Source organism: Mustela putorius, unplaced genomic scaffold, assembly GCF_011764305.1.
Source record: "Mustela putorius furo isolate JIRA1106 unplaced genomic scaffold, ASM1176430v1.1 tig00000450_pilon_pilon_pilon, whole genome shotgun sequence".
Classification (NCBI taxonomy): Eukaryota; Metazoa; Chordata; class Mammalia; order Carnivora; family Mustelidae; genus Mustela; species Mustela putorius.
Window position 1 is genome coordinate 16,481,469 of NW_025421385.1, and position 15,138 is coordinate 16,496,606.

General features: G+C 43.4%; 1 protein-coding gene and 1 pseudogene across 5 annotated transcripts in view; one reads left to right on the forward strand and one right to left on the reverse strand.

Moving 5' to 3' along the window:
* The first annotated feature begins 889 nt into the window (after positions 1–889).
* LOC101675710 lies at positions 890–2,681 on the forward strand (annotated as a pseudogene).
* Positions 2,682–10,527: 7,846 nt separating this feature from the next.
* Positions 10,528–15,138, reverse strand: part of DSE (dermatan sulfate epimerase) — an 82,557-nt gene continuing 77,946 nt past the window's right edge. For all 5 annotated transcript variants that reach the window (XM_004753550.3, XM_013056728.2, XM_013056729.2 and 2 more), the window contains one exon: positions 10,528–13,208. In XM_004753550.3, the coding sequence (XP_004753607.2) occupies positions 11,423–13,208 (1,786 nt within the window). In that variant the 3' untranslated portion in view covers positions 10,528–11,422. The remainder of the gene's footprint in view (positions 13,209–15,138) is intronic.

The window sequence follows — 15,138 nt, forward strand, 5'->3', positions numbered from 1 at the left end:
ATTAAACGTGAGACAGTGTAAAGAACCCAGCGCAGTTTCAGTTACATTTTATACGATTTTTTGGCAGTAGTAACTCAGAAATGTGCTAGAGGGCGCTAATTCACTGCCGTAATAGGCTATTGCGCTTTATGGGGTGTTAACCCTTGACTGGGTCCTCTAACAGAGACCAAAGAAAGTTTAGTAAACAAATTATCGGCCATCTCTATTCTGTGAAATAAATGATATAGTTCAGGAATTTAAGTCTGCAACTCACTTGAGATTATTTGGGGGAAGAACAGCTGGATCGATGACGTCATAAACTTGTTTTCATCCCTATTTGTTTATTCCCCAACCCGGGGCTGGTCCAGCTTGCAATGTAAATGTCAAAGCAATTAACATTGATTTTGGTGATGCCTTCATCCGCACTAAAGTGAAGAAATGCCAAACAAGGTGTTTCCTCAACTGTGAAACAAGAGGCTTTGACTAGACCGTCTTCAGGGTCCCTTTCAACTCTACCATTCTGTAATACACAATTCTAGTTCTAGAAGGAAACAGGTGTGATCTCTAAAAATACAAATATTCAACCAAAAAGTGAAAAGTTTAATCAAAAGTGAAAAGTCACTGTTTAAATTTTCCCAACTGGAAGACAAAACAAAACAACAGTTACATTGTTCCTTCCATAGAATGCTGGGGTTTAAAAAGCAGTAGGAGGGCACCTGGGTGGCTCAGTGGGTTAAAGCCTCTGCCTTTGGCTCAGGTCATGGTCCCAGGGTCCTGGAATCAAGCCCCGCATCAGGCTCTCTGCTCAGCCAGGGAGCCTGCTTCCTTCTCTCTCTCTGCCTGCCTCTCTGCCTACTTGTGATCTCTGTCTGTCAAATAAATAAATAAAATCTTTTAAAAAATAATAAAAATAAAAAATAAAACACAGTGGGGGTGACAAGTGGTTGTCCGAGAGATGCTTTGATGCTGAAGTATTTTCTAGCCTCTTTTATATTTCACACCAGTAATAATTCAGACGAATCTTTGTCTTCTTTAGAAGAGGATGATAAAGTAGGCTTATTTTATGTCAAGTAACAGCCAGCCAATCGAAAGCATTATATGATGTCACTCATTTCAACCACCTGAAAAACCGCATTTATGAGTAAGAGCAAAGTCCAGATAATAACACTAAGCTAAGAGATGACTATGAAGAAATTAGCAAATAATTTGATTTTATGTTTATGAAGCATTTCTACTTCATATAAATCAAAGTGACTCACAGTTTGGGTATAAGATGAGACCAGAAACCATGCAAAAGTCTGACTTTGCACTGATGGCATATCATGCTCTCTATAAGCTGTGCTGCGGGATCTTAAAGTATGACAAGTACTTGTAATTTCCAAAATATGGGGATGTCTTTTAGAGGAGGGGAGGCAGAAGGGGACCCAAGCAGGTACCACAGTAAAAATACGGCTTCAGTGGGTGATGCGGTACATGCTTAGAAGGGTATTCGTTACAGTGGAAAAAGCATGGGGAACAGGAGCTGTGGCAGAAGACAGGAAAGAGCCCAAGACTGAGCCAGATGCTAAGAAGGATAAGGAGGGAGCAAAGCAAAATGAAAGAGAGGCAGCAGGAGAGGCACCAATTCTGTCTGAGGACCCCCTCACCACCAGATCAGAAAACTTCACCCGGTGGCAAATCAGCCACACTCCAGAGCTGCTCCTGGAACGTGGATGGGCTTCAAGCCTGGATTAAGAAGGAGGGTCTAGACTGGTCTAGGAAGAAGCCCCAGATATCCTGTGCCTCAGAGAGACCGAATGTTCAGAGGACAAACTATCGGCTGAACTTCATGAGCTACCCGAACTATCCCATCAGCCCTGGTGAACACCGTCGGACGAGGAAAGGTACAGGATACAAGGTGCAGGTCTGTTCCCCTACCAGCACCCACTCAAAGTCTCCCATGGCACTGGGCTCATGGAACATGATCAGGAAGGCTGAGTGACTGTGGCCAGATTTGACACATTTGTTCTGGAACAGCTGATATACCCAAAGCAGGTAGAGGTCTAGAGTCCCAGTAGTGCTGGGAGGTAGCCATTTGCAAGTTCTGGAAGGTTTGGCTTTCTGCAAGCCCCCTGTGCTACGTGAAGACCCCAGTGTGGCTCATGAAGAAATCCACCTTCTCTACCCCAAGGGAAACAAAAAGAAGGTTGGCTTCACTCCACAAGAACATCAAGGCTTTGGGAAATTGCTAAGGCTGTGCTACTGCGGACGGTTTGGGACACCCCTACTCCAACACCGCCTATGCCTACACCCTCTGGGCCCACGTGATGAATGCTCAGTCCAAAAACGTTGGTTGGCCCCGAGATTACTGTCTCTTACCTTGCACTTTGTGACAGCAAGATCCATTCCAAGGCCCAGGGCACCGACCACTGTCGAATCACCCTAAACCTAGCACCGTGACACCTCCCCTAAATTACTTTAAGCCTGGGAAATAAGCCCTCCAAGCTAGCTTTAAAACATAGTCTCCTACCACCAACTTCTTTAAAAACTGCTATCTGGAGAAATCTGCATGCATTTCCTTTCTAAAAATGTAAATCCTTCAATCTGGCTTCTAGTGACACTTAGGTTTCCCATTTTTTCCCCTCTCTCTCTCTCATATATACTTCCTTTGAACTGTCTGCAGGAAAATAGAGCCATTGTTTCAAAAAATGAATAAAATAAAATATAGGGATATCTTTTAGTCTATCTAACTTTTTAAAGTCTATTTTGACAAAAAAAATATTTGCTTACTCTGTTCAGTGTCACAAGATTAAAGGTAAAAATTGCAGCGAGATTTTAAGCTTCAGCATGTCTATGCTCATCACTCAATAGTTTAAATTATTATAATGTGGCATTTTGAACATTTCAAATAATTAAAAGAAATATTAAAATGTTGTATTTTGAGCTTCGTCACACGGCCCATAATAATTGCTGGGTATCTCTGGTCCCATTTGTTGATCTCTCTGAGCCTCGCTTCCTAATTTATGACAGGGCTGTAGCTTATATCTTCCTTACATCCTTACTGAATTGGTGTGCAATCGTGTGCAAAACTCTTGCTCTAAGGTTCTTAGTAAGATGGCTGTAGTTACCGTCACTAGCCAGTACGCTTTAACAACATCATGGCCTAAGTAAGAACAAAGCTGTGTTTTCATGAATTATTGCACATTTCATAAAATAAGTCTCATATTGGGGCTCCTTTTACCCCATTTTAAAAACACAACTCAGTTTGCAGAATTATTAAGTACTCTTTCATTCCCTATTTCTTCCCCTGGCATCCAAATTATTTTTTTAAATCAAAAATGACCTCGCCTAAGCAGTGAATTCACAGAGGTCCTCTCATCACCTATAAAGACTTGTAGAAACACCCCTGGAGCAACACAGAAAGGCTATTTAGAAGTAGAGAAAACGTGTGTAAATTCTGGGAGCGACTCCTCTTGCGGGTTTCCCTGGGGAAGGCAGCTGTACACGCAGCTCGACTGGGCGCGGGCGGAGGTGTGGCTGCAAAGCCCGCGGACTGTCCAGCGTCCCCGCACCCGCGCCGCACTGCCCCCTGCTGGTCAGGACGTCAGCTGTGCGGGCGGCGCCCGGCTTGCTGGAATTGCACAATGCCCCGAACTCCAAAGGCGTCTTGTCTTCACCGGCAGTTCCCGGAGCTTAGCAACCGTCTGCCGATGACTGGTGGTTTACAACATCCCACACAAATGGTGTGTTATTTTAAGTCGCGCTGTGGCATATGGGCTCTCTAGCCCCCCGAGACCACCACGTGTGTAACAGCCATACAGCAGCTGCCTGTGGGCCGCGTTAGCATCTGTCTCTCTCACGCGCCCTGTCCTGGAGGTTGAATTTTCCAACCACCACGCAGCCCGGAGGGGGCAATGTTGGAACAGCTCTGGGATCTCGCTGGAGCATCTCTCTGGGCCAAAGTTCACGGCTACGTGGGAGGTTCCTGCCGTTCTTGTGCTGGCTGCAGCTCTGTGCCTTAAGGTCTTCTGAGAGCACTGTGGTCTGGGCTCCATTCATGCATTTAGGCAGTTCCTCAAGTGTTTTGTGTTGTTGTTGTTGTTGTTGTTTTTTAATAAGATTTTGTTTATTCATTTGTCCAATAGAGAGGAGAGAGCAGAAGCTGGGGGAGCAGCAGGCAAAGGGAGAAGCAGGCTCTCCGTGCAGCAAGGAGCCTGATGTGGGGTTCCATACCGGGACCCTGGGATCATGACCTGAGCCAAAGGCAGACGCTTTAACCCACTGAGCCACCCCGGCGCCCCTCCTCAAGTGTTTTTTGAATACCATGTGTGTGCCAGGCACTGTGCAAGAATCATGCACATACAACGAGCACGGGACCCAACCCTGGCCCTCAAGGAGGGTAGCCTAGTGGGGAAGTCAGAGTAGTGATTTTTATGTTCTCTTTGTGTCTTCTAAGTGTGAACTACCCGAGGGCAGTATTCGATAACAGTAATGTTTTGAGTTGTTATTGCAATTTATATTTCAACTTTGATGAAAAGTTCTACGAATTCATCTTTCAAAATAATCACGTTATCCTTTCTTCAGTCTTTTTTGTATCAGGAACAGAGCTTTGAATATATACAGTGTTCCAAGGATTCTCCCCAGAACTCTCATAAATGGCACGGATCCACCCGTCTGTCATTACAAGAAAGTCCTTTGAGAGTGGGGGTGAAGGAGCTAAGAAGTCAGGATTGTCTGCATAGGAAGGCAATCAATTTATTTTACTGGATGTCTCTTATCCTGGACAAAATTAAACAGTGGTAAACAACACGTGCTGAAAAGTGAAAAGTAGAGAAGACTGACAAGATGTTCCCTCCACAGAGAAAGTTAGTTCCTGTTCCTATACTTTGTTTGAAAGAAAATGAAGGTGCCTAAACCACTGGGAACATTTCTTGTTCAGAATATAATTCCTAAATACATACTAAAATCACTTCTCATTGTTTAATTTGGAAAGTGTGAGCTAACTGAAATGTTTTTAGAAGCTTTTACCTTTTTTTTAACATCTTAATTTTATTTTTTCAGTGTTCCCAGATTCATTGTTTATGTACCACACCCACTGCTCCCTGCAATACGTGCCCTCCTTAATACCATAAGAAAATCCCCATAAAAACCAAAGCCTCAAAGGCCCATCTTAAAACATTAACATTTCCCTTAGGACCCGCCTTTAAAATTATGTGATCCTTCTATGGATCCCTCTCTAGACTTGGAGTTTTGGAGCTGATTATCTCCTACCTGTGGAAGGAGCCAGACTATGGAAATAGCTTCCTATCTCTTCCCCCATTGGGTCCATCCTCTTCGTCTTTCTAAAATGCAAATCCGGTTATTTAAAAAGAAAATCCTTCAGTGGCTGTGCACGGCCTGCAATGATCTCCCACCAGAGGGGGAACCTCCCGCTAGACTGAGTGTATGGGAAATGGGAGCACATCAGCGCCACCTCAAGGATTTTTCAAACCCCAACCCCCACCCCCACCCCCACCACACACGTGTAAGACATCATCACCTTCCCTCTTTCGAGTCCTTTCGGCCACCACATCCACATAACCCACCTGGTGAAAGTCACTGCCATGTTGGCTCGGCGATGAGCATTCTTTGTCTCCCTCGGTTACACTAAAGCATGAAAAAGCCTGAGGAGCCCTCACTGCAGAATCAAGTCCCAATTCCTCAACATGGCATACAAAGTTCCCTTTAACATCCTCCTGGCTTTCCATTCCAGTCTCATCTGCAACCACTCCCCATTTCGCGCTCTATGGGCCAGCCACACCAGTCTGGGTAAGTTCTTGAACAAGACCTGGTTTTTCAGACTCGTGTCTTGTATCATTTCAGACTTGTGTCCATTTACCCAGAATTCCTTTCTCCACTTACACAGTAATGATTTTCCATTTAACCTTTAAGAATCCGGGTGGCTATCTTCCGCCAGAGCCCATTCCTGGATTCTAGGATCAACTGGGTGTTTAGACAAAATATCTGAGCTCCTGGACTCACCTCCCCCTAGCTATTCCAGCTAAAGCTGGCCACATCTCAGTTATCCGTAACGCCATTCTTCCGGCTGACTTCTCACCTCAAAATTCAAGTCTTTGTTACAACCTATGAGGGCACGTGCGATCAGATCTCGCTTCCCACCATCCTCCCTCTCGCACTCCGCTCCAGCCACGCCGGCCTCCTATCCCTGAAACACACTGAACACCTACTGAAAAAAGTTGGATGAATGGTAATGTCACTAAAGAGGAGGCCGAAATCCTAGCCAGCAAGAGAATAGGGTTGTCATCAACAGCAACAAGCCGGTTTGCTCTGCGGGGCTGCAACCAGGCTCAGGAATTGGCAGCAGGTACCTCTGACGGGGAACGCAGCTGGACGTGGAAAGTGGGGCCACGGCAGGCAGAGCGTACTCGGACTCCAGCCCAAGATGAGGTTTTGACTCCCTAGAGACACCGAGAAGAGGGATTCTGGTTTAAAGACATAGCACAGCTGACAGTGGACATGCTGTACTTAATCAGAGGGTAAGGGGGACCTCTAGCTCCCTTCCTGCATGACTTTGAGAGCACGAGCAGTCTGGCCTTTTAAGTACCTCCTTCTGCAGCCTCCCTCCACTGAGGTCACCAGGGAAGACAATGAAGACTTCTTCTGGTTCCCGTTGCTCTGTGCAGGGGAAGACTCAGTAATATTTAGGAAGTCATGGAGCCATGCCCTCACAATTCTGAGGAAAAGTGATTTCCAACCTACACTTGTTGGTTAGATCAAGTGAAGGAGAGAACAAACAGTTTCTTCAGCTATGCAAAGGGGCAAGATATTTACTGCTCATGCGTTCTTCTTCGGAAATCGCAGGGAATATATGTTCCACTAAGATGAGATATTAATCAAGAAAAAGGAAGCACGGGGCTCAGGAAACAGAAGATTTGGCCAACAAAAGGCATTGAGAATCCTTAGAATGATGGGGAAAGGAGATCTGAGGACAACCAACATAGGAGGAGGGCTGATCCCAAGAACAAGAAGAACCACCTAATTACATAGAAGTGATTGAACAGAGTGAAGAGATTCCCACGCATATCGGAAAAGTTTGAGGATAAAATGAAACGGGTTGGCAACTAAGCAAATGAAAAAAAAAAAAAAAAAGAAATAGTCCTCAACTTTGGGGAAACCAAAGTTCTGCATGAAAGGAAGTAAGACGGTATTCTACGTGGCTAACCGGCAAGTCCTGTTGACCGTCATTACGGCATGTAAATACCGAATACTGATGTAACCGAAACTATGGTTGCTGTGTTGGAAAGTTAGGGGTAAATGAAACAGGTGTGAAGAGAGGGGAGATGGACAGAGAGCTAAATCCTCTTCTTCCCTGGTAGGAAGATTTAGACTTTACCGTAAACAAGGACATCATGGACACAACAGCTAAGGCGATCAGAAATTGGTTACTTTCAGAAAGCACAAGTGTAGAGTGAGGAAAGGAGTGGCAGGAAATGTTTAAAAATACAAGCCTTTTAGATTTTTTCAATCATGTATGTTTATAACTTAGGGGAAAAAATCCAAAACCACAAAAGACACCCCTAAAACAAAGAGAGGGAAAGTATATAGCCAAGAAGAACAAGAAAGTCCTAATGCAACTTGGGCCTTTAATGCCTCACATGATGTCTTGTTTAACAGAGCTTGAACCTATTAAAATAGAATGTCTAAAAATTAAATATTTAGACTATGTAGTAGACTGCATGATTTCTCAGTCATTTCCTGAGAAATGTCAGTAGCTGATTAGCGTTATAACATAAAGCAGGTATCTAGCTGAAACATTGCTTGAAAAGTATGTTATCTTTGCCAGTGAGCTAAATAAGCTGCAGAAACTGACCTCTTCTCAATATGGACATAAAGACCGGAGAATCTAGCAGATGGGCTTTGCCAACAGAAATGAAACAAGCGCAGGGATAAGCACAGACAGGAAGTGGGAGAGAGCAAAGTCCTCCCTTGCTGGAGACTCTTTCCCCCCTTGCAAATTTTGGACACTCAACCAGATCATCTCAAGTTCCTTTTTTAGCACTAAAGTTCAAGTTAGACCTTCACAAATACCACCCTAACCCCCTTTATTTCCTGAATTAATAATCTATGGCATAGGGTACCTGGCTGACTCGGTCGGTTGAGTGTCTGCCTTTGGCTCAGGTCATGATCCCAGAGTCTTGGGATCCAGCCCCACAAGTGGGCGCCCAGCTCAGCAGGGAGTCTGCTTCTTCCTGTCCCTCTACCCCTCCCCACGCTCATGTTCTCTCTTTCTCTCAAATGAATAAAATCTTAAAAAAGAAATCTATGGCATAGATGGCCATATGTCCTAGTGTTTCCAGAACAGTCTTGGTCTATATCTGTTGTTTGTTTCTCCTTCAACTCTTAAAATTGCCTAGTTTAGATGATAAATTATATGGTCCTTCTACCCATGATCATATCCATTTTAATCTTGTTTTATATGTCTAAAGAAAAACATAAATTTACTTTTTAGCTTACAGATACAACATTTCACAACTTGCTTTGTCTGAAAAATTTGTGGAGAAATCTCAAACTCCTTTGTGGGTGGTTTGTGAACCATCAACTATTTTTTTTAAAAAACAGAATAAATCTTAATGTAAGTTTTTCTATTAAAAAACATTCAGTGGGCATAACAGTCTATTAAAACTATTAAACTTAGAATATTTGCTACTTCTTTAAAATCCTGGCTGAAGTATTTGTAGAAGAATAAATATCTGAGGTGATACAACAAACTTTAATTATTAAAACGGTCCCAGAATAAGGTCTCCCACCTGAGTTTATCAGTGGTCCTAAGAATGTTGATCTCAAAAGAATGTTCGCAACAGGTGATAAATCCATCTATCATCATCATCATGGTTGCTTATAAGCTAAACAGTTACCAGCCGGGGAATATGCCCCTTCCACTGCACAGACAAGCTCTGTATGCTAATAACGCCCAAATTTTCTTTTTTTTCTTTAACTTTCAATTTTTTTATTATGTTTTATTAGTCACCATACATCATTAGTTTTTTTGTTTTTGTTTTTTTTTTTTAATCATTAGTTTTTGATAGTATTCCAAGATTCATTGTTACGGATAACACCCAGTGCTCCACGCGATACGTGCCCTCCTTAATACCCAAATTTTCTTTAAGGCTAGGACTAAGAGTCCTGCCAATTCCCCAAACAACAGCTTACATATTCAAGGAGCTTGAAACACTCCTTTCGTAGTGAGCAGTGCTGAAACAGGTTCCATAATTGCTTACTCACTTTACAAGAGAGATTGAACATTGCTGGGTTTTCTGGAAGATACAAAGAGTTCTTTAGTTTTATTCAAATATGTACTATCCCTGATATAAAACATGTCTCATTATAAAGAACTGTGATTCTTTTTAGCTTTTCCTTTTTCTTTTTTTTTTTTTCACTTAACCACTTAAGTCCCTGCCTGTGGAAATTTCTTTGTAAGTGAAATATGAGGTCCATTTAGGAAGAAAAAACTTACTTAATCAATTTTGTTTCAGAGATGCGTGATTACCCTATTTTTAAAAATTACTTGAAGAATGAACTAAGGTGTTAGACTGGAACATGGTCTGATGACTAATTTACTGTCAGCCCCGACCTAACCAAAACAAAAGGAAAGCTGGATTTGGCGCTCACTTGTGCTTTTCATCCATATTAGAAAGTATGCCTTGAGTTTTTGAATGAGATCAGGTTCGCTTGGTAGCCTCAAAGAGCAATTTTCCCTTTTTTTTTTTTTTTCAAAATTTGCTTTTGATCATTTCAGACAATTCACCCTTTGGAATGAGAAAGAGGAGAGAGGAATGCTGAATGAGGTTAAGTAAACGGAGAATCTGTCACATAAAGCAAATTTAAATCCCAGTAACAGCATCCATGCAGGACAAACGGAAGCATTATTCTTTTGAAAACATTATTCTTTTAAACACTGTGTAACGACATCCTCCCTAGAGATTTCCTCCATGAAAGAAGAAAAACTACTTCCTCAGAAGTCATCTTCTAGATGCCAAGTGTAATGAAGTGAAGTCAAACCTTGTTTTCTTTATGTAAGAAGGTTCAAAATTAGCACTGCAAAAAGGTGTTCCTGAGGGTTTCTCCATATCCCTGTTTTCCATTGCATACTAGTATCTCCATGAGTAAAAAGGATAAGGAAAAATAAATGATTGCCATTATGACTTTAGACTTTCAAATCAGAGAATGTGTCCTTACTATAAACTTTGAGCCAAGTGTATTTTCTGTTTTCAAGAAAGAATTCTGCAAGACTCGTCTATGTAGAATGTAAGATAATTACTCTTAAGTTCCCTATAAGTAGATCATTTTCTTCTGCTGAAATCTAACCTGTGGGACATGTTCCCAGCACTCTCTGCTCCTGCTACCACAGGAGAATTTGAATGACCATAACTACGGCCATTTTATGTTTTTAATTACTTAAGTATCAGAAGCTGGCTTTTGTTTGCAATGCCACAAAAACGTAAATAAGCAGAGAAATTATTTCTTTCGATTCAAAGAAAGAAATGGAACAAAGAAGGAAGACACCATAGATAAATCATAATTATGTTTATTTAGCAAAATAAACTTAAAGTTTTCTATTAAAAAACGTAAGAATCATATCCAAATTTTAGCTTCCCCATCTTCTTTGGTATTGAAATCAACGTTTGGGATATAAAATATTTTACTTTGAAGTTGAGCCACTGGGTCTTACAACAGTTTTCCCTATAAGGAAAAGAGAAAATTAAGTTACCCGGAACTGTCTTATTTACTGGACAACCAGTGGATGCATTATGTGTGTGCAGAGACCAACATCGCCAAGGAAATATTCATCACGGATATGTGTTTTTCTACTGAAAACACATTTTAAATTTTTAACGATTGTCTGCCATGATTTTATTGTTTTGTCTGAATAGGAATCTGATATGGAGATCCTGCTCTCATTTAATTAATGAACTACTCTCCAAGGAAGTTCACACCCCCACACCAGGACTTAATATTTATTTTTCAACAAAACTACCCGATTAAAAATCTTTTTTTTCTGAACTTATCAGAATTGTGTGTTTCAGTCTTTTCCATAAAACAGTATCTGGAGGTTGCTAATAACATTAAATTAATATTAATAAAACCCAATCTATCTAAATCTTTTTCTTAAAACCAGATTTCTTGTTTCTCCTAAGGGTAGTATCACAGGGATTGCTGAATTAGCCAACGCAAATACTTCCAGAAACGCCATGGGACAACCAAGCTGCTCTTACTCCTCTGATAAACCTTCGTCTTTCCAATTCTGATTTCTCCATATCCCTTCCTTTTTGTGTGAAACTACGTTCCCCCTTAATTTGTTAAAAGGAATCTGAGATAAAAACTCCAATAACAAACTGCGGCAAGTTTTGTTTTTTGCATAGACTCTTGGGACCACAAAACGACCAAACAATGGCTGGCTTTAGTGCTAACACTGGGACTGGGAACAAGAAGAGTACAGCCACAGTAAAATACAGCTGTCTATTAGGAGGACTGCGTAAAGGCATCTTTGGCCATGCAGGCTCTGGGCCCTCTGGAAGTAAGTCAGTTGCATTGCCAGCATGACAAAGAAAATAGCAATGTTCAGGATCAGGAAGAGCCTGGTATAGGACGACGACAGCGACGGGGCCCTGCTGCGCGTCGTTGTCATCATCCGGGCCTGTCCAAAGCGGCCGTTCAGGGAGCCACCGCTTTTGTGTTTCTCATACGTCACATCTGCAAAGTCCAAAAGGTCTTTCATCTCTTCATCCTCGTCGATGGGCAGTTCTTTCTGTGCCAAAATCTGAGCTTTCTGGCGGATCTTCTTCTCGTTGACTTCGATCTGTGCAAAAATATCGGGGACGGCGTCCACGAATTGATAGCGTTTGCCTCCCCTCCGGTTCTTCTTGGACTTGCTCTGCTGCTGCTGCTGCTGCTGCTGCTGCGGCTGCTGCTGCTGCTGCGAGATGGCAAAAATCCGGTCGATGGCCTCCTCCGTCTGCCTCTTGTCGGAGAACCTCAGCAGGCGCTCGGCGGTCTTCCGGAAGCCGGCCGTGTTGCGCACGCGGGACAGGATCTGCTTCTCCAGCAGCTGGAAGACCGGCTTGAAGCGCTGCAGGCTCCGCTCCACCAGCGCGGCGTGGTCCCGCAGCTCGGGCGGCGGCGCGCTCCGCACCGCGCAGCTCCGGTCGAACAGGATCTCCCGCCGGTCGGCGATGACCTGCGCGAAGGCCGACTGGCCGGTGCTCTCGCCGGTCCAGAGGTAGGCGGCGTAGGCGTGCCGGCGGGTGGCGACGAACACGTCCAGCTGCTGCGCGTCCCCGTGGAGGCTGAAGCTCTGCACGTCCAGCGACGGCCCGATGAACAGGTAAGCCGTCCGCGTGACGGGGCGCCGCAGGCGCACCGTGACGTTCACGTAGTTGGTCCCGTTGTAGGGGTAGCCGCGAGGGTACGTCACCGAAGCGAAGGTCGCCTTCTCGCTGGAGCCGGTGTCGTCCATCCAGTACATCTTGTAGAGCCCGTCCCGCTGCCGGAGGAAAGCCCCGTGGACCCCGTCCACCGCCGTCTCCTCGAAAGGAACGTCCACGTTGTGGAAGAAGCTCGCTGCCGTCTCCAGCGGGCTCCGCTCTCCCAGGTGGATCTGGTCCACCAGGAGCAGCAGCTGCGGGTGCAGGAGGATCAGGTTCCTCTGGACGCTCTTGAGATCCAGCTGGGGGCTGTAGGCGCCCACTCCCTCCCCTCGGATGAAAACCACCCCGCTCTTCTCCACCGCGGCCACCACCCTCCCCTGGCAGCTGGCTGCCGGGTCGTGCTTGTATTTGGACCATTTCGAGGAGCAGTCTTCCGTGACCTGCCCCTCCCAGGGAGAGAAGCAGCTCTTGGCCGCAGCGGGCGAAAACATCAACACGTTGTTGAAGAAGGTGTACTTTGGCCCATAGAGAGCCTCCGTGATGAAAGGCACGCCGTTGGGGGCAAACGTGAATGAGTTTTGATCGGGATGCTCGTGCCCTGCGTTAAAGTTTCGCCATCCTTTGATCCAGTCTTTGTACTTGTTTCTGTGGACGATGTCATATATGGCGCGGCCCCCGAGTTTTCCCGACTTGAAGGAAAGAAAAGACCTATTGATTTCTGCAGGGAGTGCACTCCCGTAGGTCACAACACCCCAGTCTTCAAAATAATGCAACGTGGGGGTGCCAAAATCCGGGGGAGGCACAGATTTCAAGCTGGCGTCATACCTGAAGGGATGAATTGTTCAAAATTAGATGGTTTTTCTGGTGGAAGTTAAAATAAGCCATCAGAACTGGCGTGCCAGGGGCGCCTGAGTGGCTCAGTGGGTTAAAGCCTCTGCCTTCGGCTCAGGTCATGATCCCAGGACCCTGGGATCGAGCCCCACGTCGGGCTCTCTGCTCTTTGGGGAGCCTGCTTCCTCCTCTCTGCCTGCCTCTCTGCCTACTTGTGATTTCTTTAAAAAAAAAAAAAAAAAGAACTGGGGTGCCACTTTGTAGTGTGGCTGGAGGACACAGCACAGATGCTACCCAGAGTGTTAGCAGTGTCCTCTGGAGGAGGGACATTTCTGGAAACACCCATGGATGAGCTTGCGCAGGGGAACACCCTTAGTGTTAGTGAAGGGAGACGAGTCTATCTTCATAGTTGTGAACCTGTGAACCTGCTCTTCACTGAATGATTTCAGAGCTGCCCTCCAAACAGCGGGGGCTCACAGAATCACACTTCCAAATTTCTAGCCCAGGGACTTCTATCCTGGAGAACCCAGTGTTAGGATCAAGACTCGAACAAGCCACAGTTGTAAGGAAGTACTTACTGTTCTGTGACAACCGGTACTACTGAAAGTTTGTTAGACTAATTTTCACCCTCTAAAAAAATAAATGTTAGCAGAGTTGAACTTTACGTATTAGATAAAATTTACTGCCTATACCGCATCTAAGAAGGTAAGTAGATGAAATTCAAGAAACTATTCATACTGGGAGATTTATAATTGTGGTTACCCCTGCTTACCAAAAGCCATGGGTTCTGTTTGAATCTGTAGATGAGATCATGGATTTTGGACCCAAAAAATGGCCTCTCGTTTTTATTTATGACAAATATTTATTATCATATTAATATAAGAATTAACAATAAACTTCCACAGTGATTAAGAACACAGTATTGTGAGTCAGAGAGGGCCCCTGAAGGAATCATAAACATGATGATTGAGATGAACATTTCTGATGGGTGTAGATGATTTCCTGCTCAAGGGAAGAAAGGCAGGCCTATACTATTAGCTCTTAGATACTTTTCTCTAAAATGAATTGATCACCTATGTTTAACCTTACTGGTGTTTGATTTTGGCTGTTTCATCTGCTGTTCTAGAGTCTCAGGCCATCAGAGATCGTATCTTTACTTAGGTCTAGTTAATAACGTTGGTTTAATTATTGTGATTTAACAATTCCAGACACAAGATGAATTAATTGGCCATACCTCTCTGATTTGGTCAGTCTGCATATTCCTATAAATGGCAGATTTTGAACCAAGTTAGACTTAGCATTAATCTGACTCCTATAGTCAGCTTATAGAACTATCCTGGTTGTTTATTTAGGATAAGTGAAATTACTACTAAATAATTACTTCGTACCCCTAAAAGGAGTCAGAAATGGTTGCATATTAATATATTTGCTCCACCTGTGACAATAGTTTTAAAAAATGTTGGTTAAATTGTAACTGGTTGTAACTCTATTAATATTTTTTTCTTCTTAATTGTTTAAACTAAAAAAGAATAATGAAGAGAAGCCAATCAAAACAGAAGCATACTTTGGAATTGAATACACATTTCAATAGCTTGAAAAGAAATCAAGAATTAATGATTAACCAGTTCCCTGTAATTTTTATTTTAATTTATTGGATGCCAACAATATACTTGGCAATACTTTAAAAAGGAGATCCTGGCTTCTCTTTCTAGGCTTAAAGGATTAAGGCAGGAAAAATTACATGGTTCTTTTATTATCAAAGTGAAACTGTCAAATACTGTCAAACACTTTTAAACGGTTTTGGAAATTTAGTAACAACTTTGCTATTAGAAGATTATAATGCTCCATTTACTAAAACAAAACATTTTCCTACCTTTATTTCTCTCTTTGCTGTGATTGCCAGGGTAACCTAGTCTACATTTTG